Here is a 24,668-nt window from a genome sequence, read left to right on the forward strand (position 1 = left end):
ATATAACACCAGCTTTCATGTTAATCTTTAATTAACAGGGACATTTATTTAACAACAGATGAATAAAGCAATAGATAATTATGATATAATGATAAATAATGTACTAACAGAATGTTTGAAAGAAAACTGGAAATGCTTCTGCCAGGTTATTATTTTGTAGCTAATGTTTATATGTGCAGTTACTCGTGCCTTTTTACGTTGTCCAGTTGTTGGTGTCAACTGGCACCATCCAGCATTCTGAAGATTTGATAACAAATTGACAATTTGAACAACTCTGCCCACTTAAGTACCCTTCGAAGAGCTGCCAGGGCTTGTTGGATTTATGTAACTGTCAGCTCAGTAGAGAAGCAGCCGCCAGTCACACACGGAGCTGGACCAAGTACACAACATTGTTCATTTTTGAAGTGGACTGGTTTTTCCCTCAAGCAAACGCGTCTGGCGAGAGCCAAACAAAACCGGTGACATTTACATCGAGGGTCATGATTCTGACTACAGCTCATTTTAAAACTGGATTAAAAGGACCATTACCAAGTCAAAATGAGCCATAAATGGTATGTCACACATTGTCTAGTATTCCTGTCGTTATATATTTGCATCCTCTCGACCTCATACATAAGCAATGCCACAAGACATCTAGTAGTAAAAGAAAATGTACTAAATCACAACATTGGTGTTACAGTCCAATCTAAAGGGACCTGCACTCAAACCTCATCCAACCATCAACCTGACTGCTCTCCCCTATTGAGTCTGGCAGCATCGACTGGGGAACCCCCATTCTCGAGCTCTGATTCAATCCTACATGGAATGAATGGGCTCCTGCTAAACCCATTATATACTCTGGAGAAACAAATTTTAAAAAAATCTCAGAAACTCAAGTTAGCAATTACAGTCCGCAATGCCCTCCAAAACGTGCCCAGTTCAGGTTTAGATTAAATGAGGGTTCATTTTAAAATGCAAACAGGTCGCCATTAGTTACACAAAGAGATCATGTCCTGTTAATCAAAATACTGTAGACAAACAGGGCAAGACAGGATTCTAACAGCTCGAATCACTTGTCAGAGGGCCTGAGCCAGTCTAATTGTGACTACTACTTTGTGTCTAACTACTTTATCTGGTTTAAATCACTGACTAGCTCAAATTGCTCTCAGTAAAGAAAAGCTCAAATAAGAATAATGTTCTGGATTGCATCTGGCTGTGTGGTATTATAAACTCATCATTCTCCAACCTTCATCAACAAAAACAGGTCTGGATTCTAAAGGTGGGATGTTTTCCAATGACGTAGCAGCCAAATGTTTTGACTTTGCAGAACCAACAATGCAGAATGCACCAGCTGAGGAGTTGCTTTTCTTCTAAATTGTACCTCACTGCCGGCCTTCCTGCAACAACTGTAGTTTGGTTGCAGTTAGGAGAGAGTGGCGAGTTGAGAGAGATGGTCAGGGTTCCTCACTTCTAGCACCAGTCCATAACAAAGTGCTGCCGGGGAGCTATAGGCAGTGTCCTTTCACCCTCCAACTTTTTCCTCCAAGTGACACACTTTGTGGGGGTGGATCTGATCACGTGCTAACAATCAGCAGTGAATGTTGTTTTAAAATGTGCTACTTCCCAGCTTTTCCCAATTAATGATCTTCTGTAAAGAATACTGGGCGGAGAGAAAATAGAGAACAGAAGTGACAAACTTTCATCCCTCATTTTGCAAATGAAAGGAAGGTTTGCAGGAGAAGAAAGAATTTGGATATCCGTAGCAATTTTCACACCCTCAGCGTGCCTAAAGATACCAAAGAATGGATGGGGGATTGTTGGGAAAGAATACAGGTAGGATCGAAATATGTTGTACCATGCCACATCTCAGTGGGTAACACTCTCTCCTGTGAGTCAGAAGGTTCTGGGTACAAGCCCCACTTCAGAGACTCAAGCACATAGGCCAGACAGACATCCAAGTGCACTACAAAGGGCGTGCTGCACTGTTGGAGGTGCTGTCTTATGAACAAGACATTAAATCAAAATTTCACCTGTCCTTTCAGGTAATTGTACAAGACCCCATGGCACTATTTTGAACAGAATGCCTCCCTGGAGTCCTGGTGAAAATCTGAAATAATGTTTGTGCAGCACAAGTGCTAGACAGCATCCATCTCTAGCAAGAGAGAATCTAACTATTTCCCCATGACGTTCAACGGTAGGGCTATCATTGAATCTCCCACCATCACCATCTTGGGGGTTCAGCAGAAACTGAACTGGACTAGCCATATAAATACTGCAGGTCAGAGACTGGGAATTCTGCTACAAGTAATACACCTCCTGACTCCCCAGAGTCTGTCCACCGTCTAAAAGGCACAAGTTAGGAGTATATGGAATACTCTCCACTTGCCTGGATGAGTGCAGCTCCAACAACACTTAGGAGGCTCAACACCATCCAAGAGAAAGCAGTCTGCTTGATTGACTCCCCATTCACCACCAACGCACAATGGCAGCAGTGTACACCATCTACAAGATGCACTGAGCAACTCGCCAAGGCTCCTTCGACAGCACCTTCCAAACCCGCAACCTCTACCACCTAGAAGTACAAGGGCAGCAGATGCTTGGGAACACCGCCACCTGCAAATTCCCCTCCAAGTAATACATTATCCTGACTTGGAAATATATCGCCGTTCCTTCACTGTCACTAAGTCAAAATCCTGGAACTCCCTCCCTAACAGCACTGTGGTGTACCTACAACACTGTGGTGCACCTACAACACTGTGGTGCACCTACAACACTGTGGTGCACCTACAACACTGTGGTGCACCTACAACACTGTGGTGCACCTACAACACTGGTGCACCTACAACACTGTGGTGCACCTACAACACTGTGGTGTACCTGCAGCTCACCACCGCCTTCTCAAGGGCAATTAGGGAGGGGCAGCAAATGCTGGTTTTGCCAATGATGCCCACATCCCATGAACAAATAAGAAAACCCAGTGGAAATAGGTTAACAGGCCATTTATTTGAGTGCTGTTTGTGCAACCTTGCTGTGCACAGAGCGATTGCGGTGTTTCCTACATTTCAAGAGGACGTCTTTGGCTACCAAGTGATTTGCGATATTCTAAAGTTGTGAAAGATGCCTATATATGCAAGGTCTTGTGATTTTAATCAGTGAGTGCTAAATGCTGACACTGGTTGCCTGATGATGCCAGAGGCAGTACAAGGACAATAACCTAATCCAATATTTCCAAACACAGTAGGACCTCCTCTGCCCACACGTCTGACTCACTCCTCCTCTGATTCTGAAGCACATAAAACCCATTGTAAAACAGCCACTTCTATTCAAGCAAGGAAATTAAAGTTCTGCCTTCAGGCTGAAAAATGATAATTTGAGGAACTCTATTTCTTTTTGAACAATTACTTTGTACACTCAATCACAAGGCCAGTGAGGTTTTCCCTTAATTAATTAAATTCAGTGCACAGACCATGACCCCATATCACTCCCGAAGTCTAGCTGCCACTGTATGGAACAGTAACGCTTTAGAGTGATATGCAGTAGTGCAGAGAGGTTAGCACCCCCATTGTAAAGAAAAGGCACATCACAACTACTGGAAATTGCAGGTCTTTATGACACTTGAAAAAACCATAGGTTGGTTACTGTGTGGTTAGGGAGTCTGATCAAGGTCATTCCCTATTGTTTGCTTGCATTCCAACATTTATTGCTTTCCTGGGCCAGAAATCTCTAGGCAGTCTTTCCAAAGGTTTGATTCTCTCTCTCTTGTAATGTCCTTGTTGCCCGAGGGTTCCTAATCATTGCTTGATGATGCCACGACATCACTATGAAGAGACAGGCCCAAGAACAAGCTCAGTTGGTATGGGGATAAATTGGCATTATTAGGGAACACACACTAACCATCTGAGATGACCTGCTCTGCTTAAGATAGGACTAGAAGTTCTCATATCGATGGCGGGTGGACTGTGTTTGAGTACATTTTCTCATTCCTTGATCTATTAAAACCCTGCCTTGGAAACAGAACAGCCAGCTGAACATCAAAGCCATCACCAGATTTCCTCAACCTTTGGATGTCCTGTAGATCTCTTTAGTCTGCAATGAGTTGACAATCAATCCAACTTCACATTTATTCAATTGATATCTATAGCGATACTAAATCTGTAAATGCAGCCAAAGAACTAGACAACAAAAGGCACAGCTAAAGTCACAGTGGGGACACTTGTCAACAGTCACACATAAACCATGTACAATGAGGCATAAGTACACAATTGCTGAGGGGCTGCAGTACCCTTGGCTCTGACTCCCTCGCCATAGTTCTATGAAGTCCTTCACAAGGGAAAGCTTTCTGTTTTCTATATCCCACAGCCATGTTCAAACACTATTTTGACGAAAATAGACTTGGGTCTGGCTGTCAAACATACCCACCCCTCAATGCATTGATGGTGGCTCTATTAAACTGTCTGTGAAAAGCCCCACGGTTGAATATCCTGCCCATGCTAATCTCAGGTGGTTTGGGGTGTTAAAATTGTATTCAGCATCCCCGGGTTATGGAAGGGGAGAGCAGGGCCCAAACCAGCCAAGTTTCCCATTCGCGATGACCATCCCCTGACCATTCGCTGGAAAATCCTTTGATGCAGGAGGTCGACGAGTGACGAATCATGCTTCATCCTCACAGTCAAACAGCCACCGAAACTCATCGATGTGCTGGGGTGAGGTATTAGAGATTTATCACAAGTGCCTGTGGCAGGTTAGCAAGAAGCTTCCAAGGCAGAGCGGCAAAGGGGGCAGAGTTGTAGGAATGAAGGGGAGGAGGATGAGAAATTACAAAACTTCTCACAAGGTAACGGGGCAGCCTGGTCGTAGTCTCAGGGGTCAGTCTGTGGTCATATTAAACCCCTGGCACAGGCACAAAGTGTTGGATTTACCTACAAAAGGTTTCAAATATCACTCTCCTAGGCTCCACCTACCTTTTCATTGGCTGTTTTGTTGAGGTAATAATCTCTCGATGGTAACCCTAGTCCTGACTGGTCCACCTGCAGAGGAAGAAACAGGAAATGAGAGTTAGAGAATAGAAGTGAAATGAACTTCTGAGTTTCTGGGAACATGCATTTTCCAAATCTCTTCTCATGATGACTACACCCTTCTCCTTCCAGAATGAAGCGGGCTTTACAAAATACGGCTGCAGACAATGAACATCCAGGCACACTGATAGATGACCATAAAGTTCCAGAAATGACAGCCGAACTCTGGTGACAATGGCTCACGTTTGGTAAACTCTTTTCAGAGCGTCTTGAGCTTATTGATCACAGCGCCACTACAATCCACTTGACTTGGTACGTTACACAGCCTATTGATGACGCTGCCTCTCCCTTCCCCAATTTCATCTCAGTCCATCCCATGGCTACGCACTAGACCAGGGCTTCTGCCTCTGGTCACACAGGGTTCCAGCTGGGTACCCAGCTACCTACCTGTATGACGTTACTGTTGGAGTTTTTAGAATCTGTGCTGATGTAGATGGTTAAGAATGGGGAGGTTCGGTAATGAGCTGTGACAGACCGAAGCACTTCCTGGAAGTTGTCCTTATCCCATGACTTGGTGATGTTCCAGCCTCCCAGCTGTGGAAAGAATTTGAAGAGGTTGTTAAGTGAGCAACTGCGCAATCACCAACTTCATTTATGTGCAATTGTAACTCTTCGTGGATTACAGATGATACAGCACAGGAGGATGCCATTTGACCCATCATGCCTGTGCTAGCTCTTTGAAAGAGAACCCAATTAATCCCGCTTTCCTGTTCTTTCCCCCCATAGCCTGACAGAATTTACTTTTCAAGTATAAGTCCATTTCCTTTTGAAAATTACTATTGGTTCTGCTTCTACCACCCTCTCTAGCAATGCATTCCAAATCATTGTTGCCCAACTTGTTCAGTAAAAAATGTTGTTTCATCTCCACCTACCTTTCCCCCAATTATCTAAAGTTACGTCCGCTGGTTATTGACCCTCCTGCTGGTGAAAACCAGTTCTTCCAATCTATATCCGACTCCCTCTGATTGTCCATTTTCTTACGCAATTATCAACCCCCCAACCTTAAAAGCACTGGCAAACCTTAAGTGCACCAATCCAATGGCCAATATTCACCTTTAATTCCAGGCAACGAGCATTAGGAGGCTATTCATCCCTGGGAGAATCACATAAAATCCTAAACCTGTCATCATCCAGCATCCCAGATATTAGCATTTTCTAGTAGGGATTCTCAGGTAAGACGTCAGGAATAGGAACGTGAACTTCCTTATCCCAGGGGACATCACGGCCAAATGGACCAAGTTGCTCCAGCCAAATCCTACAGGCCAGGAATTGGACCTGGGACTATCCTTGCCTGTAAGTCTCAATAGGGCACTGCGCTTTCCAACTCAACCACTAATTACACTCAAGTTAAACTTAAGTGCTTTGGGTTGCTCTTCTATCTTAAAGGCACTATCCAAATGGAAGTTTTGCTTTATAATCAACGTAATAAAATGATCGTGACCATCCAGTTTGACCCACATTACCTGTAACTGGATCACTTCCTGACCTCCATGAGCTCCCAATCCACTAAATGCCTCAATTTTAAAATTCTCATCTTTGTGGTCAAATCCCTCCATGATGCCCCCGCACCTACACCCCTCCTTGCAAAATCCTCCAGCCCTAGGAGCCTCTGGGAGCACTGCTCACCTCCAACTCTGGCCCCTGGTCCATCCTTCATCGCACCACTGGTGGCTGTACCTTCAGCTGTCTAGGCTCTGAGCTCTGGAATTTCCTGCCCAAACCTGTCTTTTCTCCTCTCTCTCTCCTCCTTTAAGATGCTCTCCTGCCTCTTTAACCAAGTATTTGGTCAGCTGCCTAATGTTTTCTCCTTTGGCTCAATTCCTGACTGATTACACTCCTGTGAAGTACCTTGGGATGTTTTACAATGTTAAATGAGCTATAAAAATGTAAGTTGTTGTTGTCCTACCACGTTTATACAGTGCAGCCACTTCCGAAGCCAAACATCACAGTCACCGTACTTCAAAATAAATCAATGTCATTCAAAATGGCCATCTCAACGCCATGTTTTAGAAACTGGATGGTACACCATAAGCCTGGGTACCCACCTCCCATGGACACCTTTTCTGTTGAAGAGTCATACGGACTCGAAACGTTAACTGTGTTCCTCTCCGCAGACGCTGTCAGACCTGCTGAGTTTTTCCAGGTATTTTTATTTTTGTTTTTGTTTCCCATGGACACCATGTTAATGATGCCTCAATGCTGCCAGAATGCCAAAATAGTCAAGGAGTTAGGAAAGAAAATGGTTAGAACGGAGAATTAAAGGATCACGGTCCTTTCTTTATGGCCACAAGTGGACGAGGTCGCAGGGTCAGCAGGTAGGGACTCTGTTCCTTCCTGCTCTCGGTTAGATATGGCTTTCAGTTTGCTGTTTTCCTTATGCAATCGGCCAAGTGCACTTAGAGTCTGATGACAGCCTCTCCAGGATCTTTATAAATAAGGCAGAGCTGCTTTTACAGAGAGCAAACTTGTAAAGAACAAACTCAGAGTATATCAAACACTGGCCGCTCAAATATGGCCATTTCACAATGAAGCTCCACTACAATTAGGGCATTGCTTCTGTTACACTCTCCAGCAGTTGCATCATAGCTTAAAAACGTGTGATAAAATCAGAGAATGAATTGAACTGAACTGTGCCTGCCAGAGTCCTTTACAAATCGTAGTCAAATACAATTTCAGTTCCTCCTTTTTTAGAAAACCAATATAGTGTAGAGAGAGTACACTGACAGCTGTCAGCTGGGTTCAGTGGCTAACCCTCCCATCTCTGAGACAGGTCATGGGCTTAAGCCCGCTATGAACCTGAGGACACGATCATCGCTTTGGAGCAGCACTGAGATGGTTCTGTCATTTCAGAAATGCTCTCTTTCAATGAGATGTTACCCTGAGACCCCCTCTGCCTGCTTAGCAAAGATTCATGGCATGAGAGCAGGGAGTTCTTCAGACCATGCAGTCATGGTCTCTCCCCCAACGCTTGGTTGATGGTCAACGCTGCCAAATAAATGGGAAATCTAGCAATTTGTTCATTTGTTGCTTGTGGGATCTTACTGTGCACAAATTGGTTGCCTCATTTCCCTATATAACAGTGGACGCTTTTCAAAATCCACAATTTGTGCACAATAAACTGAGTTCTCGTCTTCGTGGTCAAGCCCCCCCTCCCCACTCCTTGCAAAATCCTCCAGCCCTAGGAGCCTCCGAGAGCACTGCTCCCCTCCAACTCTGGCCCCTAGTCTGTCCTTCATCGCACCACTGGTGGCTGTACCTTCAGCTGTCTAGGCTCTGAGCTCTGGAATTTCCTGCCCAAATCTGCCTTTTCTCCTCTCTCTCCTCCTTTAAGATGCTCTCCTGCCTCTTTAACCAAGTATTTGGTCAGCTGCCTAAGGTTTTCTCCTTTGGCTCAATTTCTGACTGATTACACTCCTGTGAAGTACCTTGGGATGTTTTACGATGTTAAATGAGTTATAAAAATGTAAGTTGTTGTTGTTGTCCTACCACGTTTATACAGTGCAGCCATTTCCGAAGCCAAACATCACAGTCACCGTTCCATCAGGATTCTAATGCAGGCTCGCTCGGCCTCTCAAAAATTCTTGTGAACATCCACTTCCATGAAAGAAACCTCGATATTTAACCTGAGTTTCCTCAGGATTCGACTCCGATGTTTATAACTCATGTTTATGAGCTTCGCATTGTTGGTAGTTAAAATTCTTTGCAATCTTTTTGCAAGTATTGGTTTTGAATAAGAGATCAGTCATGCCAAACATGTGTAGACAATTAACCATATGTAATGTAGCATAATTGTGCCGTTTTGAAATCTTTCAAATGTGCTCTCAGATGTATTTTAAAACTGGACATTACTATTCCTTCATCTCTTCATCTGTTATAATCAGAAGTGAACAGCAATGACAGAATTGTGTCGTACTATATGAACAAGACCAAAGTCCATCTGGAGGATCAGACAACACACTCCCTCTCATGTGCGGAAGATATTGTTTTATCTGGGTCTGTCATTTCTAGATGTGCACTAGTAAAATGGCAGCTTGAATGTATTCTTTACTGATAACATTTCATAGACAATAGCACCTTCCTTCTGGTATGGTAAAATTTTGCATGATCTACAACTATTTTCTGAGTCACCCTTAAAAGGAAAGCCCATAAGGCTGCAAGCACTGGCTTTATACCATCTGCAACATCAGTAGAGATTTTCTTACCTTCTTTGAATTAATAGGGATTAATATTGATACAATTTATTTAAATCTTGATGTCTCCATATTAACTGAACTCAAGTTCCACCAGCTGCCGTGGTGGGATTTGAACACATATCCCCAGATATGGGTCTCTGGATTATTAGTCCAGCAACATTATTGTTAAGACAACATCTCCCCACAATGTTTGTGAAGAGGCAGCATGTAAATGGAGCTTGCGCCTGCAAGTCTGACAGCAATAGGATCCATGAAGAGAGATACATGGGCGTGCCAGTCATGTTCAATTAACTCTGAGTTACCTTGTTGCAAAAGAAAAGGGAGCTTGCAAAAAAAACCAGAGAATGACGATTGAAAGATGGACAACAATCTGTGAAACACAAAGTCCACAGGGTAAGAAGCAAGCTTTTGTCGTTGGGACGCAGACTGAAGATTGTCAGAAATAGGGAAGAGGGACATGAGGTACCACAATCATAGAATCATAGTCATATGGCACAAAAGGAGTCTGTTTGGCCCAATGTGTCTGTGCTATCTCTCTGAAAAGGGAAACACAGATGTCTTGTGGGGCTCAAGGAGGTTACAGAAAAAAAAAAGAGCTGAAGCCATGGAGGGGATTTGAAAACAGGGATGAGAATTTTAAAGTTAAAACATTTCCAGACCAGGAACCAATGTAAGTCAGAAATCAGAGGGAGTTAGGATACAAGCAGCAAAGTTTTGGATGAGCTCAAGTTTACAGCAGGTGGCAGGATGTCAGGAGAGTATTGGAATCATCAAGTCCCAAGGTGTCAAACTCTAATCATGGATAAAGTTTTCAGCAGCAGATGAGCTGAGGCAAGGACAGTGACAGGCTGGATATGGGGGTGGAAATAGATGGTTTGGTGATGGAGCAGATATAGAGTAGGAACCTCAGATCAAGGGAAAATAGGATGTTGAGGTTGTAAATGTTCTGATTCAGCCTCAGCGAGCGGCCAGGCAGAGGGACGGAGTTGGTGGCCAAAGAAAGGAGTTTGTGACTTCACTTTTCCTAATATTTAATTGGAGGTAATTTCCGTTCATCCAGTACTGGACGTCAGACAAACGGTGTGAGAAATCAGAGGCAGCAGAAGGAGTGCAGAGAGATGCTGGTGATGCAGCTCTACATCATATCAGCGTAAACTAATGTGTTTTTGGATGGTGGCGCCATGGGGCAGCAAGTAGATGAGAAACAGGAAGAGACCAAGGATAGATCCTTGGGGGCACTAGTGGTATAGTGCGGGAATGGGAAGTGAAGTGAAGTCATTGATGATGCTTCTCTGGTGTTGAGTGGACAGACAGGTTTGGAACCAGGTGAGAGGAGTTCCACTCAGCTGCACGATTGAGGAAAGGTGTTAGAACATGCTGGTGTGATTAACAGTGCCAAAAGGCTGCAGATGGGGTGGAACCCTGATTGGAGGTGTTCACACATGGATGTGCTGGAAAGATGGGCATGTATTTGGGAGGCAGGGACATGTTCAAAGACTTTGAAGAGTCTGATAGTATCGACTGTTAATGTCTTGAGATGGCTCACTGAAAATACATCCAATTTGGTCTCAATGTGCTTACCTTCTTTACAGTTCCTCTTCCCTTTGATCAGGAATGGGAACTCAAGTTGACTTCCTCTCCCAAGGCCCCTTAGTATATTCCCAGTCAGATCAGCTAGCTCACCAAAGACTGAGGACCAATCCTTAGACCTTACTACACTCTTGGAGGATGTTAGTGTGCTATAGTGATCACAACTAGATGAGAGCACAGCCTGATGTAACAACACAGGGAGATGGGCTCAAAACAATCTTCGTCATCCCAAGTTCAAGTGACTGAAAGGAGTATAAATACAACTGCAAGGTTCTTAGCACAGGATCAATAAAAACAATAATGTCTTGATTTAACATTGAGGCACAGTATCCTGACTGAAAATCAATTGAGAGCTGGCAGAACAATCAGTGTGGGAAGGTGACACAGTGATGGGTTTGGCCCGGTGCTGTCACTACTCACTTTGTTAATGATGTCGAGAAGGGGCTGCCCTTGCAAATCCTCGATCTTCTGCTCGTTCATGCAGGCCTGATAATAATGCTGGGCCTTGCGTTCAGCTTCACTTGTTGTGTTCAATGTGGTATTTTCTAGGGATGAGATAGAATTTTCTTTTTCAAAGCTGCACAGCTCAGAGTCATTGAATAAATAGAAAGCAAAACTCAAACATTTATAGATGTTTCCTACTTCATTAAAATGTATAAAAGTTACCATTTGTTCATACGCATTTCATAAACATACACCCTTTATTCTGCCCTTTCAGCTGAAACCGAAGAACAGGAAGAGGCCATTCAGCCCCTTGAGCCTATTCTGTCATTCAATTAAACCACCACTGATATGTACCTCAACTCCATTCTCCTACATTTGCCACATCCCCCTTGATAACCTTTACCCTAGAAAAACCTCAATCTTAAACATTTCAATTAACCCAGAATCCTTAACCTTTTGGGTGGGGAGAGTTCCAGATTTCTACCACCCATTGTGTGAAAAAAAAACTTCCAGATTTTAGTTGATGAGTACACCATTTGATATCAATCTTATTGTACTATTTGGAAAAGAGCAGGGGAGTTCTCCTTTTGGCATGTTCAACATCTATGCCTCATTTATTCCTGTTCTTATTTATGAGAACATGCTGTGCATAAATTGACTGCTTCATTTCCCTGTTTCACAACAGTGACTATATACTTGAAATATATTTCATTGGCTGTAAAACACCTTGGAACCTCCCAATGTTGTGAAAATCTCTCTAAGTGCAAATCCTTTCATTCTAATTCTTCATATAAACATTTAGTAAATCTTTGCCCATTTGCAAATCCAAGGTGATGGATGAGTTGCATTGACATAAATCACAATGAGAGTCATCTCTGTCCTGTTGAGTATTTATATTTGGGAAGGGTGTAAATGGTAACAAGAGGCCAAAGTTACCCGTTGTCCTGCCTGAAGGAATGAGTGATGTTGATCTGGATTACTTTGACCCATTTGTACATTCTTGCCCATTTCATCAGATTAATGAGAACATAATGCTATCCCATTGGATAGAAATGCTACAGACAAAGTTCAATTCTGTTGATCTTGGCCAACCCTCTTGGCTTGCTGGCTGATGTTTTTGAACCCGGCCAAGGAAAACAAAGAAACGACTGTGCAAACACCTTCATACCCAGCCTGCCTGCTGCCAGACAAAACGGTGGTCCATCACGCCCAATGCTGCAGCGCAGCTGCTATGCCCATTGAGCTGGGGGTCCTGCACTGTCAGAGATCTACCAGTGGCAGTCGTGCCGTTGGCTGCCCAGGCCCTAAGTTCTGGAGTTCCCTCCCTAAACCTCTCCACCTCTCTCTCCTCCATCAAGATGTTCCTTAAAACCAAGCTTAGTCCCAATGTCACTTTTTATGACTTGGGGCAGAATTTAGCCCTTGTCTGGCAGGCTCGGCAGGGGCGGTCGGGATGCCGCCCGCGATTGAGGCCGGAAGGTGATTTCATGCTGGCGGGCCAGTTAAGGCGTGCCCAGCGTGAAACGCGAGTGGCAGCGCTCAGCGCTGCCTGCACGGGGCAGGGGAGGAGGGCAAGCGTGAACGTCGCGCATGCACACAAGTGCACCCTTGAGAATCACCCTGAGGCACAAGCTGCCTCAGGGATTTGAAGAGTGCAAAGTACAAAGGTCACTTGGCCTTTTTCGCCTGCCTGCCAACAGTATGAACGTTGGATGAGCAGCAAAAAATGTCAGTTAATTGAGACTTTAATGGCATTTAGAGGCCTTTTAATTGCCGGCAGGCACATCACCAATTCCCGCGCATACCCGCCAACCGAAATATCACACGATTGCGTGCTGACCTTGGGATGCCCGCCAGATGTCAATGCGCGTCATTTTACACGCCAGCGGGCCGGGCGTGAGCCTGCCCGCTGAGGTAAAAACTTTGCTCTTGGTGTCAAATATTGCTCCATTGCACTCTCATAAAGCACCTTGGGATGCTTTAATATGTCATGGTGCTATATAAATGCAATTTGTTGTTAATGTTGTCTCATTTACCAATTATTGCTGTCAATGAGGCTCAGGTGACAATGTTGTAATGTAAATACAGAAGTAAATACTGGTTACAGTAGTTTCAGTCCTATTAGCATCTTAGTTAATGCAATGCTTCTAATTATTACTTAACCACCTAAACTGTGAAGACATTTTCACGAGGCAATTAGTAAGGATGTAAATGCTGACATTGCTCACACACGACATCGCCCAAAGGATAAGTAACTATTTCTGTGACTCTGGTACACAGTACAAGCTCACACTGGGTAAACAGAGGATCTAATTAATGCTCCCAGTCAATTCAGGAGTCGTGACTTTATGGAATTACCGAGAATCTACTGCACAGTAATAGGCCATATCAGCTAACTGGTCTGTACCAGTGTTTATACTCTACACCAGCTTCCTCCCACTCTGACTGTAGATGAGGGTTTCAATTCATGGGGTACTGGCACCAGTACTGGAGGGGGAGGGACCTGTTTTATTGGGATGTGCTTCACTTCAGCTGTGCTGGGAGCAGTGTTCTGTTGAATCGAATTACTAGGGCCGTAGAGAAGGTTTTAAACTAAAACGCTGGGGGGAGGGTTCAGATGAGGGGAAAGTTATGAAACGAAAAGTCAAGGTCATAGAGCAGTGTAGCAATTTCACTAAAGATAAGCAGAGAATGACAGGAGGGGACAGAGAGTTTACAGCAATGGTGCATCAGTGAATAAGGTCAAATCAGGATTAAAAAAACATTAAAATTAAAGGCATTTCATCTGAATGCATAAAGCACTTGCACAATTCAGATAAATTGATTTGATATAACGGCAATTATGGAGACATGGTTGCATGGTGAACAAGGCTGGGGACCAAACGTTTTGTGTACTTGACACTTTGAAAAGGCAGACAAAATGGAAAAGGTGAAAGGGCAGTCCTGATAATAAAGGATGACACAAGGACAATAGTGAGGGAGGATCTTGACTTGGAAGGGCAGGAAGTAGAATCAGTATGGGTGGAGATAAGAACGAACAAATGTTTCATAATTCTCAACCAATATACAATCCACTGGGGAATAAAAATGCTACAGAAAAGTGGCTAACTAAACAGGTTAAGAATAGCATTTGGTTAAAAGAAGAGGCTTATCATGTTGCCAAGAAGAGGGGGAGCATTTTGCAGATTGTCAGAAAACAGCAAAGAATGAACAAAAACACTGATAAATATGACAAAAAATAGAATGAGAGGAAATGAGCAAGAAATATAAATAGATTCTAAGAGCTTTTATAGGTGTGTGAAAAGGATGAGTGTAGCAAAAGCAAAATGAGTCCCTTAGATGCTGGGACAGGAGAAATCATCATTGGTAATGTGGAAGTTGCAGAGGCATTAAATAGCTATTTTGGCCCAGATTTTTGTTGAGGTAGGAATAGCAGGCCTTTAAAAATGGCAGGCAGAACCCGGATGCCCAAGCCTTGCCCCCATTTCTGGGGGATCCCATTTTTGTTTGTGGGGGAAGGGCCGGGGCATGAATTACACAGGTGCAAAACAGGAATCAGCTTGGCCATTTGAAGTTAGTTCAAACTGAGTTCAAATTGACCTCTGTTTCACTGTTCCAAGGATCTCACTCCACAGTGTGAATTTAAGGTCTGTTTAAGGATCATGATCTGAAATGATTTGAATCCCCAGCCCTTTAAAATAAAAAAAAGTCTACAGCTTTCACTTGAGTGGGAAAAAAAACCGATATCTGCTGCTGGAATGCACTTGACAGAGTGGCCATCTGGTGTAGCTTAGAAAAATCCATTAGCTTTCTGTCTTTGCACTATCAATAGGCTCCATTGTTCAGGTTTCTCAGCTTTTTTTATTATAGCTGAGCCCATTATGAGTGCTTGGTTTAGTTTCAAAAGGTCCAGAAACACTTCTCTCAGTGGGGGACTGTGTGAACATTTTGATCAACAGTTTGAAGAGGATATTAAATTCAAGTGCGATGAGATTACGATGTCAGTGCATCAGCCTCAACTCTTATTTTTTTCTTCCTTCCCAATTCCCCCTCAGCTTCTCAATCCAGCCTCTACTCCTTACCACTCTAACTCCTCCCACATCTCCTGCCCTCACCAGGCTTGACTCCTCTTCAAAGTACACCTCCCTTCCATGCCCATGCCCTCACCCAATCCCCTCCATGCCAACCTAAACTCTGCATAAATACCTTGTCTTGCTCCAGAGCTTGCCAACTTCATAAATGGCTACTGCTGCATAAGTACCAATATCCTCCCCATCAAAACTTCCATCATCATTAATCTCCTCTCTATTCTTGAACCCTTCAGCTGCTGTCTCGTATCTAACCTTCCTCCAAGGCCCTTAAATACCAGGTCACCTAGCCAGTTCATTGTCCAAATCTCCTAAAACTCCCTTCAATCCTAACTCTGCCTTGCCAAGAGCATCCAAGCTGCCTTATATACAAAGTCAAGCTGTCTTATACAAAGTCACCGCAGCCATCCTGTGTAACTATTTCTAAGGTGTACTATTACCCACAATCCACCTTGGCCTTTGTGGGGTTTGACTGTTCTCCACATTTCTGCCTAGTGGTTCCTGCCCACTGAGCTACCTTGACAAGGTATTGCTCTTACATGGTCGCTACACAGCCAACATAACTCCAGCAATGGCTCCTGACCCATCCCCCTCGAACCTGTCCTACAAAATCACAAAATGTTGATATTTTGATTCTTTTCCCGCTTTATTTGCAGGCTTTCAGCCACATGACCTGTAGACATAGGGGTCAGTTGTTACTTCAACATGCAGCTAACTGAAGCCATCCTATATAGCTCCTGCCAGGAAATCCATCATCTTGCCCTCGACTTCATTTCCCTCCCTGGCTGCTTGCTCAGGCTGAATCAGGTGGTGTACAAACTCTGTCTCTTGACTGATCCGATGCAGAGCTGCATACTCCACATCTTATTCATCACCAAGGCCATTTGCTTCTTTCTACACAGGCAAAATAGTGCAGCTGCTGAAAACCCAAAATGGAAACTCAAAATGCTGGAGAACCTCGATCAGCAGGACTGGCAGCAACTGCGGAGAGATAAGCAGAGTTAATGTTTCAGGTCAGAGACCTGTCCTTCAGATGGTTGGTCATTGACCTGAAACGTGAATGCCACAGATGCCATTTGACTCTGAGTATTTCCAACATTTTCTTTTTATTTCTACCTCTGCAACGTTGCAAGCTCTCCTCTGATTGCAAACTTGCCCATTGCCCACAAAACCCTTGTTACCTCAATCAAGACTCGAATTCTGCAACACCCTCTTCACTCCAATATTTTTTCCCCCAAACACTGTCTGGACGAGGATGAAGTGGACAACTGGAGCTAGACTTTCCATTTATTGATAGAAAGGGAACAAAAAATTACAGCTCGTAAAGTGTCCCTGGCTTCAACTACTCTACCTTTCAGTCCAGTTTAACAAGATTTGAGAAAGGTTAATGGCCTGAAATTTCTTGAAAATCTGCTCTGAATGAATGGTGCAACTACGGCACAATGCCGATTGTTAGTGGAAAATCTTTGAGAAATTTGGGCAGAAATGACTTACAGCTTATTGACACCATGTGCGATTTCCCCCAATCTATTCTGCCAAACCTCCCTCAAAACCCTCTGTCGCTCATTAACCCAGACCCCACCAAAACACCCCAGGGTGACCAACTGTCCCTTATTTTACGGGATTGTCCCATACTTGAGTCCATTCTCTCGTGTCCCGGCTGGAATACTGCTGAGGCGTTGTTTTTCCTCAGTAACTCCCCCCTTTAAATCTTGTGTGTTCTTATAGCTCTGGCAGCACCCCATGTAGCTCTAACAGACCGCCATGGTAGAGCGTGTCTTACTTTTTCCCCCCCCGTGAGAGTTGGTCACCCTGTGCAACTCCCCCGCACCCCCCCAATCAAAAATATAGGCAGGAGAATTTCTGCCAGCTATATCTGTGTCTGCCATTGGAGGAACAGCAGGACCCAAAATCATATTTCTTGTATTTAAAGTCAAATCAAAGCAGGGGGGCAGCAGAGGGCATAGGTGAGTGGTTGGGTGACTTGGGCTGTTCCCTGAATGCACACAAAGTTTCACTGAGAAACACCTCACAGTCATGAGAGAAAAATAGTCTTTGGATATCAGAGACCCAGTTGAGTCCAGTGCACAATTGAATGGGTGGCAGCATTTGATTAGAAACACAATAGGTAGATTGTATGTAGTGCACTGAATTGCTCAAACAAGATATCACAAACAAGCTCTCCTTCCCTTAGTAACTAAACAAAAAAGAAAGTATTTTTTCCCACAAAGATGGTGTCTCTTTAAACCCAAATCAAACTATTGAAAATAAGGGTTAAAAGCACAGGCAAGAGAGACATCAAACTGATCTTTCAACTATATAAACCTTGTTTTTCACAAAGTCATTGGGGAGCTGAATGTGTGAAAGAGACGAGCTCTAAGAAATATATCCTGTGAACAACCATCACGTCTCCATGGTGACAGGTTTACAGAGGCGAGGCTTTTTAAACGGGAAAGAAAGACTCACAAAAGGGAAAAGGCAGTTCAGAAAAGGGATTAACGGAATCAGAGAAAAGGGATAAATGGACATTTACCCTGAATCCCATCCCCCCCCGTCCCCTTCAAAAAGAGAGTTTACGAAAGTACAATTGTAGGTTAGGTGTCTGGAATGAAAAGATCTTGCTTCGAACATGCACCATTTAATTCTTTGGACTTCTTTTTTTAATCCTTTATTTTCTCTCCTCTTCTCATGAAAGCCTCAACTCCTTCCACTGCCTTCTGAAGGTACTTTCCTCCAACATGGTCATTCTTCATGTGCAGGTCTTCAAGGTGAGGCTCTACCTGATCTCACTTCTGACTGGTTGAGCTCCAGTGTAGTTTTACGATGATGGTCCCGTTGTTCAGGAGTAGCTGTGACTAATCCCCCGCCTCAGCATGGATTCCCGAAGTCTGTGATCTGACAATCCAGTTTCCAGGTTTCACTGCAGAAGCATGCTGCGCTCCCAATGGACCCTCCTCAATTTCCGGAACTAAATGGTTATCATTTTTATCAGTTCATTGGTGGGTAAAGGTAAAAGGCCAGAGAGCAACTAAACCATTGAGAGCAAGTTCAACATCCTATGCCCATCTGTCCAAAGACAAGCCCTGCCCCCCACCGCCCGACCTCAAACTCCAGAATAACTGGGACTGACAACTGTCCCCCCATAGTAACTGTAACAGTGATATCCCCCATCCCCCGATCCGTGGCAGTGACACTTCGTCCCCCATAGTAACTGGGGCAGACAACCCCCTCCCCGATAGCAACCGGGGCAGACAACACCCTCCCCCATAGCAATCGGGGCAGACAACGCCCTCCATCATAGCAACCGGGGCAGACAACACCCTCCCCCATAGCAACCAGAGCAGACAACCTCCTCCCCCATAGCAATCGGGGCAGACAACCCCCTCCCCCATAGTAACCTGGGCAGACAACACCCTCCCCCATAGCAACTGGGGCAGACAACCCCCTCCCTCAGAGTAACTGGCCTGACATCCCTCTCCCATAGCAATTGTGGCCAACACCCTTCCTCCCATTGGTGCCAACAGATTCAAGCTGGTGATCACAGTATTTTGTACACAGCAGATGAGGAAGGGGAGAGGATGGGAGATGTGAATGTTGACAGAGCAAAGGAAGAAAGTCTTTCACGACTTGGGACCTCACGCTGAAGAGGTAGGCTGGAGAGCACAGTTGAGTATTCGCAGTAATCGTTTAAGCAGCCCTGAAGGGTAAAGGGCTGAGCAGAGGCTGTGCACGTTTGGAACTTAGCTAAAGCCAAACTTAATGCGAGAACCAGGAAAAATAAATTGAAAGGAAAGGAAGTCAATCGCCCAGAGTTATCCTCGGCTGACCAAGACCACACAATGGATCCTTTTATTCTGTCTGTTTTTAAATATACAATACTGAAGTGATTTGTGAAGAATGAATAATTTAAACCTTATTAGCATACAGGATATCGGATCTAGTGAATGCTGTATTGTTTTCCAATTCAATCAGCCAGTGTCAATATCAAGCACTCCCAGGTCAGGCATAAAACAGCCAGCTGCTGGGTGACCTTTATTCAGAATTACTGCTCATTCCCAAACACAGAAAAGCATCAGTCAGATTCTCTTCCACACCCACACCAGGCACTTTCTGACCATGATTGCCAGTTTTGTGCCAGTTAACAGCAATTGGGGCTTTGGCATGGATGGTGAAATGTCTTGTCGACAATCACTGATCAGGCTCACCCTGTTTAATGCGACCACTTTATGGATGGTATGAGTAGGTAACTGGAGTCCCTATGGCTTCCCAACTTGAGCAGATGTCAGAGCCTTCAGGAAGAAGTGTAAACAGAGGAAACTGGGATTAAGGGCTCATCTCCACAAACACAATTTTGGCTGCGCCTTTGTCAGGCACTTTCACAGAAACCTTTTGATGCTTTTGTCTGTTTCATGTTGTATCGTTCACCGCGTATAGAAACTGAAGTGAGCAGCAACAATGGTTCGTTTTGTATAGAATCATGCAGCATCAATCGCATTGCTTCTTGCACACAAATTGATTGCTCAAATCTGTCCTCAAGGTCATAGAGGTCTACAGCACAGAAAAAGGCCCTTTGGCCCATTGAGTCTGCACCGGTCAAACAAGTACCTAACTATTCTAATCCCATTTTCCAGCACTAGGCCCATAGCTTTGAATGCCATGGCATTGCAAGTACACATCTAAATACTTCTTAAATGTTATGAGGGTTTCTGCCTCTACCACCCTTTCAGGCAGTGAGTTCCAGATTCCCACCACCATCTGGGTGAAAAATTCTTCCTCACATCTCCTCTAAACCTCCTGCCCCTTACCTTAAATCTATGCCCCCTGGTTTTTGATCCCTCCACCAAGGGGAAATGTTCCTTCCTGTCCACCCTATCTATGCCCCTCATAATTTTATACACCTCAATTAGGTCCCCCCTCAATCTCCTCTGCTCCAGAGAAAATAACCCCAGTCTATCCAATCTCTCCTCATAACTAAAACTCTCCAGCCCAGGCAACATCCTGGTATATCTCCCCTGCACTCTCTCTAGTGCAATCACATCCTTCCTATAATGCGGATTCCAGAACTGCATGCAATACTCTAGCTGTGGCCTAACCAGCGTTTTATACAGTTCCAGCATAATCTCCCTGCTCTTATATTCTATGCCTCAGCTAATAAAGGCAAGTATCCAATATGCCTTCTTAACCACCTTATCTACCTGTCCCGCTACCTTAAGGGATTGGTGGACATGCACACCAAGGTTCCTCTGATACTTGGTACTTCCCAGGGTCCTACCATTCAGCATATATTCCCGTGCTTTGTTTGTCCTGCCCAAGTGCATCACCTCACACTTATCCAGATTAAATTCCATTTGCCACTGATCAGCCCATCTAACCAGCCCGTCTATATCCTCCTGTAATCTAAGGCTATCCTCCTCACTATTTACCACCCCACCAATTTTCATGTCATCCGCGAACTCACTGATCAACCCTCCTACATTCAAGTCTAAATTGTTTATATATACCACGAACAGCAAGGGACCCAACACCAATCCCTATAGAACCCCACTGGACACAGGCATCCGGTCACAAAAACACCCTTCGACCATCACCCTCTGCTTCCTGCCACTCAGCCAATTCTGGATCCAATTTGCCAAATTACCTTGGATCCCATGGGCTCTTACCTTCGTTATCAGTCTCCCATGCGGGACCTTATCAAAAGCCTTGCTGAAGTTCAAGTAGACTACATCAAATGCACTGCACTCATCTGTACACCTGGTCACCTCTTCGAAAAATTCAATCAAATTGGTCAGACATGACCTCCCCTTAACAAAACCATGCTGACTGTCCTTGATTAATCCCTGCCTCTCCAAGTGTAGATTAATTCTGCCCCTCAGAATTGCTTCCAATAGTTTCTCCACCACTGAGGTTAGACTGACTGGCCTGTAGTTCCCTGGTTTATCCCTTCCTCCCTTCTTGAATAACAATACCACATTGGCTGTCCTCCAGTCTTCTGGCACCTCTCCTGTGGCCAGGGAGGTATTGAAAATTATTGCCAGCACCCCTGCTATCTCCTCCCTTGCCTGGGATACATAAGTTCATGGCTGAGTAAAACAGATCTTTGATCAGCAAGGGAATCGAGGGATAGGGGGCAGACAGGAAAGTGGAGTTGACGCCATAATCAGATCAGCCATGATCTTATCAAATGACACAGCAGTCTCGAAGGACTGAATGGCCTACTCCTGCTCCTAATTCCTGTGTTTTTGCGTGTCAGAAAAAATGACACAGGTTATTCCCACTTCGTTTTCAGCAGTTAAGCGCATCCGATCTATTTTACAATATTGGAATTAAAAGTGCGAGCTATGGGAAATCAAGGACATTGCATTCTCAGAATAAAGTCACTACACCAGTAAGCTTTGGAGAGTGGTGTTCTTTCATTTTTGGATTACGTTGCACTGCTTGGACAGTCTTGGACAAACTAGGAAAGTTGTTCTTTCTCACAAGCCAAAGCAAGAAATTGCTGCTTATTTTCTATGAAAAATAAATCAGTATGGTGTGGCAGTAAGCTGCCTTATGTTTGATGCTCCAAGTTAGATGATCAAAGGCAGGCTAGTGGTAGATTACTGAAAGGGCATAATTTGGGAACTGAAGGATTTAATGACTAATTTTACAAGACTGACTTCAACATGTCCAATAACTGGGAGTGATAGCACCTGGGATGGGGGAGCCCAATGTCTTTGTAAACCTCACTTCTACTTATGCTCGTCATATAACACCGCTGTATGCATTGAATGCACAAGGCAGATTAAGATGTGAATACCTTCAGTCATTACTGCACAACCAGTTCTCAGCTTCCAATAATTGAATTACAGTGCTCCAAATGCAAGATACTGCCCACCCAGGGGTTTGTTCAGTAACTCATGGACTCTTTCACGTTCCCTGACAATGTGCAAAACAAGGAAAAATTACTCGCAGGAGAATTTCCTTAGGGCTTTTCCTGTCCCGCCAACGTAACCCTGATGCAAGTTTGGCGGAAACCCCATTAATATTGGCACTGCACTGATGGAAGGGGGTAAGCCCCGAGGAAATTTCAGGCAACAGTTCTGATCTGTGGGGAAAGGCCAGTTTGTCACCTGATACCCTTTCACCAAGTTGTGGGTGAAGGAGAATTTGGTGACACCATGCAGCGCAGTGCGTGCAGGGCATCATCACCAATGGCAGTCCATACCCTGCAGCTACCTATCTAACTACAACTCCATCTTGACTTGCAGTTATAGAACAATCCAACACACCAGGAGGCCATCACATCTGTGAAAGAGCTATCTGGCAAATTTTGCCTTTTTATGTATATATTCCATTCTCTTATGAAATTTACTATTGAATCTGTTTCCACTACCCTCTCAGGCAGTGCATTTCAGATAACAAGTCACTGCATTAAGATGCAATCTCCTTACCTCTTCCTCTCTGATCTTTTGCCAATTATCTGAAATCTCTGTACTTTCACTAACAATCTCGTTGCTGTGAAAACAGTTTCTCCCTATCTCCTCTATCAAAACCCCTCAGAATTTTTGAATGCTTTTATTAAGGCTCCCTCTAACCTTCACTGCTCTAAGGAAAACAATCTCAGCGAGCCTAGTCTCTCCACATACTGAAGGTCCCTCGTACCAACCTGAGAAAGCTTCTCAACAATCGTCCCAGTCACAGAGAAAAGATGTTTTGCACACAATTCTGAGAAAAGGTTCCCCTGCCCCTGTTAAAATTAATTTGGCAAAGTAAAATGTTTCCCCTTTCACCCTCCGCACGCTACTGGGGCTGATTTGGTGCCAAACCATTTAATGGCTCAGGCAAGATTAGTGAGCCACCACACATGGGATCATTGAGACGATGTGTCCCTTAACTCTGAGGCAAATCATGCCACGTCCCCAGTTACACAGTGGAGTCCTGGAATAAAGGATCTGGTACAGGCCTCAGCAAAGTCAGCTCGTACATCTCAAGGTTTCAAATTATTTTTGCTGGTGTTTATTTTGCTCTCATTACCTGATATCCTTACATGGAGAGCTGCCAAAAAGCTTTGCATTCCTATTCTGCAGAGACAAATACGTGTCCCATTTGTTATCGATGCTTAAGTTAAACATTTGGTAAACATTATGCTTTTCTATTTTTACTGCTTTTCTTTTTTGAACATAGGTTTACAATGGGTTTTGGCAATTCCCACATCCTATCTTATAAAAAGAATGCTCCTCAATGTCAAATACCCTTTAAAAAGCAGATGTTGAAAAAGAGTTTGCCAAGAAAAAGCCAATGAAACCTGGTGTAAAGCTAGGAATGATCAGGTACCCTGCTGCTACTGAAGGTACTGAGTCCTACTTCAGCATGGCGGGCTCTTCAAAAAGGATCATTCAAGGCATTCAGAGCATGAGTAATTTAGGACACATCATGCGGTAAGTGTGGCATGCTTGGGAGAACAGGTGACCTATGATTTCCAAAGCGCTCCACCACCGTGTTTTTCTTGTATTGTGACTGAGTTTGTTGTAGACCCATTGATAAAGATTGATTGCTAAGGTTAGTGACAACTCCGTTATCCTTGCATCATATATCTATCAGGGTGACAGGGTGAACAGTTCCTATGTAGGTCTTGTGGTGCAGTGGGTAGTGAATTTGCCTCTGAGCCAGAGGCTCTGGGTTCAAGACCCACTCCAGGACCTGATGACCAAGAAGGATGTATTCATAATGCGGCCAAACAGGTTGAGTATCAACTTGTAAATCCTTCCAACACATGCCAAAGGCAGACAGTCAGCCATGTGATGGAAAGAAATTGTAGCCTCTACCATCACTATTCATAGCTCCAGAACTACACAAGAGTGCATGTAGCCATAGCAACTTGGAATTGGGGGGGTGGAGGGGGGGCTGGTTGGGACAGCTGGTGTGGACCAGATTAGTGCCAACAACATGGGGTTCGATTGCCATTCTGGCTGGAATGGATTTGGAACCTGCCTCCGTGCCCTACCTGTGGTGGAGGTCGTGGTGCCATGGGTTGGACCTGCCTTTGGGCAGCAAACTCAAGAAGTTTAATTTGTAGGTTGTAGTTCTATATTGAACATGGTTTAAAGATTACAGTTGAAAGGAAGACATCCGTTTATGTAATGATCTCCTGACCTCAGAACTTCCCAAAGTACTTTACAGTTAATTAATTACATTTGATGTGTGGTTAACGTTGCAATGTAGACATTGTGGCAGCCAATTTGTGCACAGGAAGCTCCCTCAAACAGCAATGTGATAATGATGTCAACTGAGGGATAAATAACAACAACATAAGAAATAGG

At 44.2% G+C, this 24,668-nt stretch overlaps 1 protein-coding gene across 4 annotated transcripts in view; it reads right to left on the bottom strand.

Annotated features, from left to right (window-relative positions):
* LOC144690609 (endothelin-converting enzyme 1-like) overlaps window positions 1–24,668 on the bottom strand; it is a 359,428-nt gene that overhangs the window by 95,536 nt on the left and 239,224 nt on the right. For all 4 annotated transcript variants that reach the window (XM_078558277.1, XM_078558278.1, XM_078558279.1 and 1 more), the window contains 3 exons: window positions 11,258–11,382; window positions 5,442–5,588; window positions 4,941–5,006 (listed from right to left, as the gene is read on the bottom strand). In XM_078558277.1, the coding sequence (XP_078414403.1) occupies window positions 4,941–5,006; window positions 5,442–5,588; window positions 11,258–11,382 (338 nt within the window). The remainder of the gene's footprint in view (window positions 1–4,940; window positions 5,007–5,441; window positions 5,589–11,257; window positions 11,383–24,668) is intronic.

This window comes from Cetorhinus maximus, chromosome 15 (assembly GCF_964194155.1).
Source record: "Cetorhinus maximus chromosome 15, sCetMax3.hap1.1, whole genome shotgun sequence".
In the NCBI taxonomy this organism is placed as follows: Eukaryota; Metazoa; Chordata; class Chondrichthyes; order Lamniformes; family Cetorhinidae; genus Cetorhinus; species Cetorhinus maximus.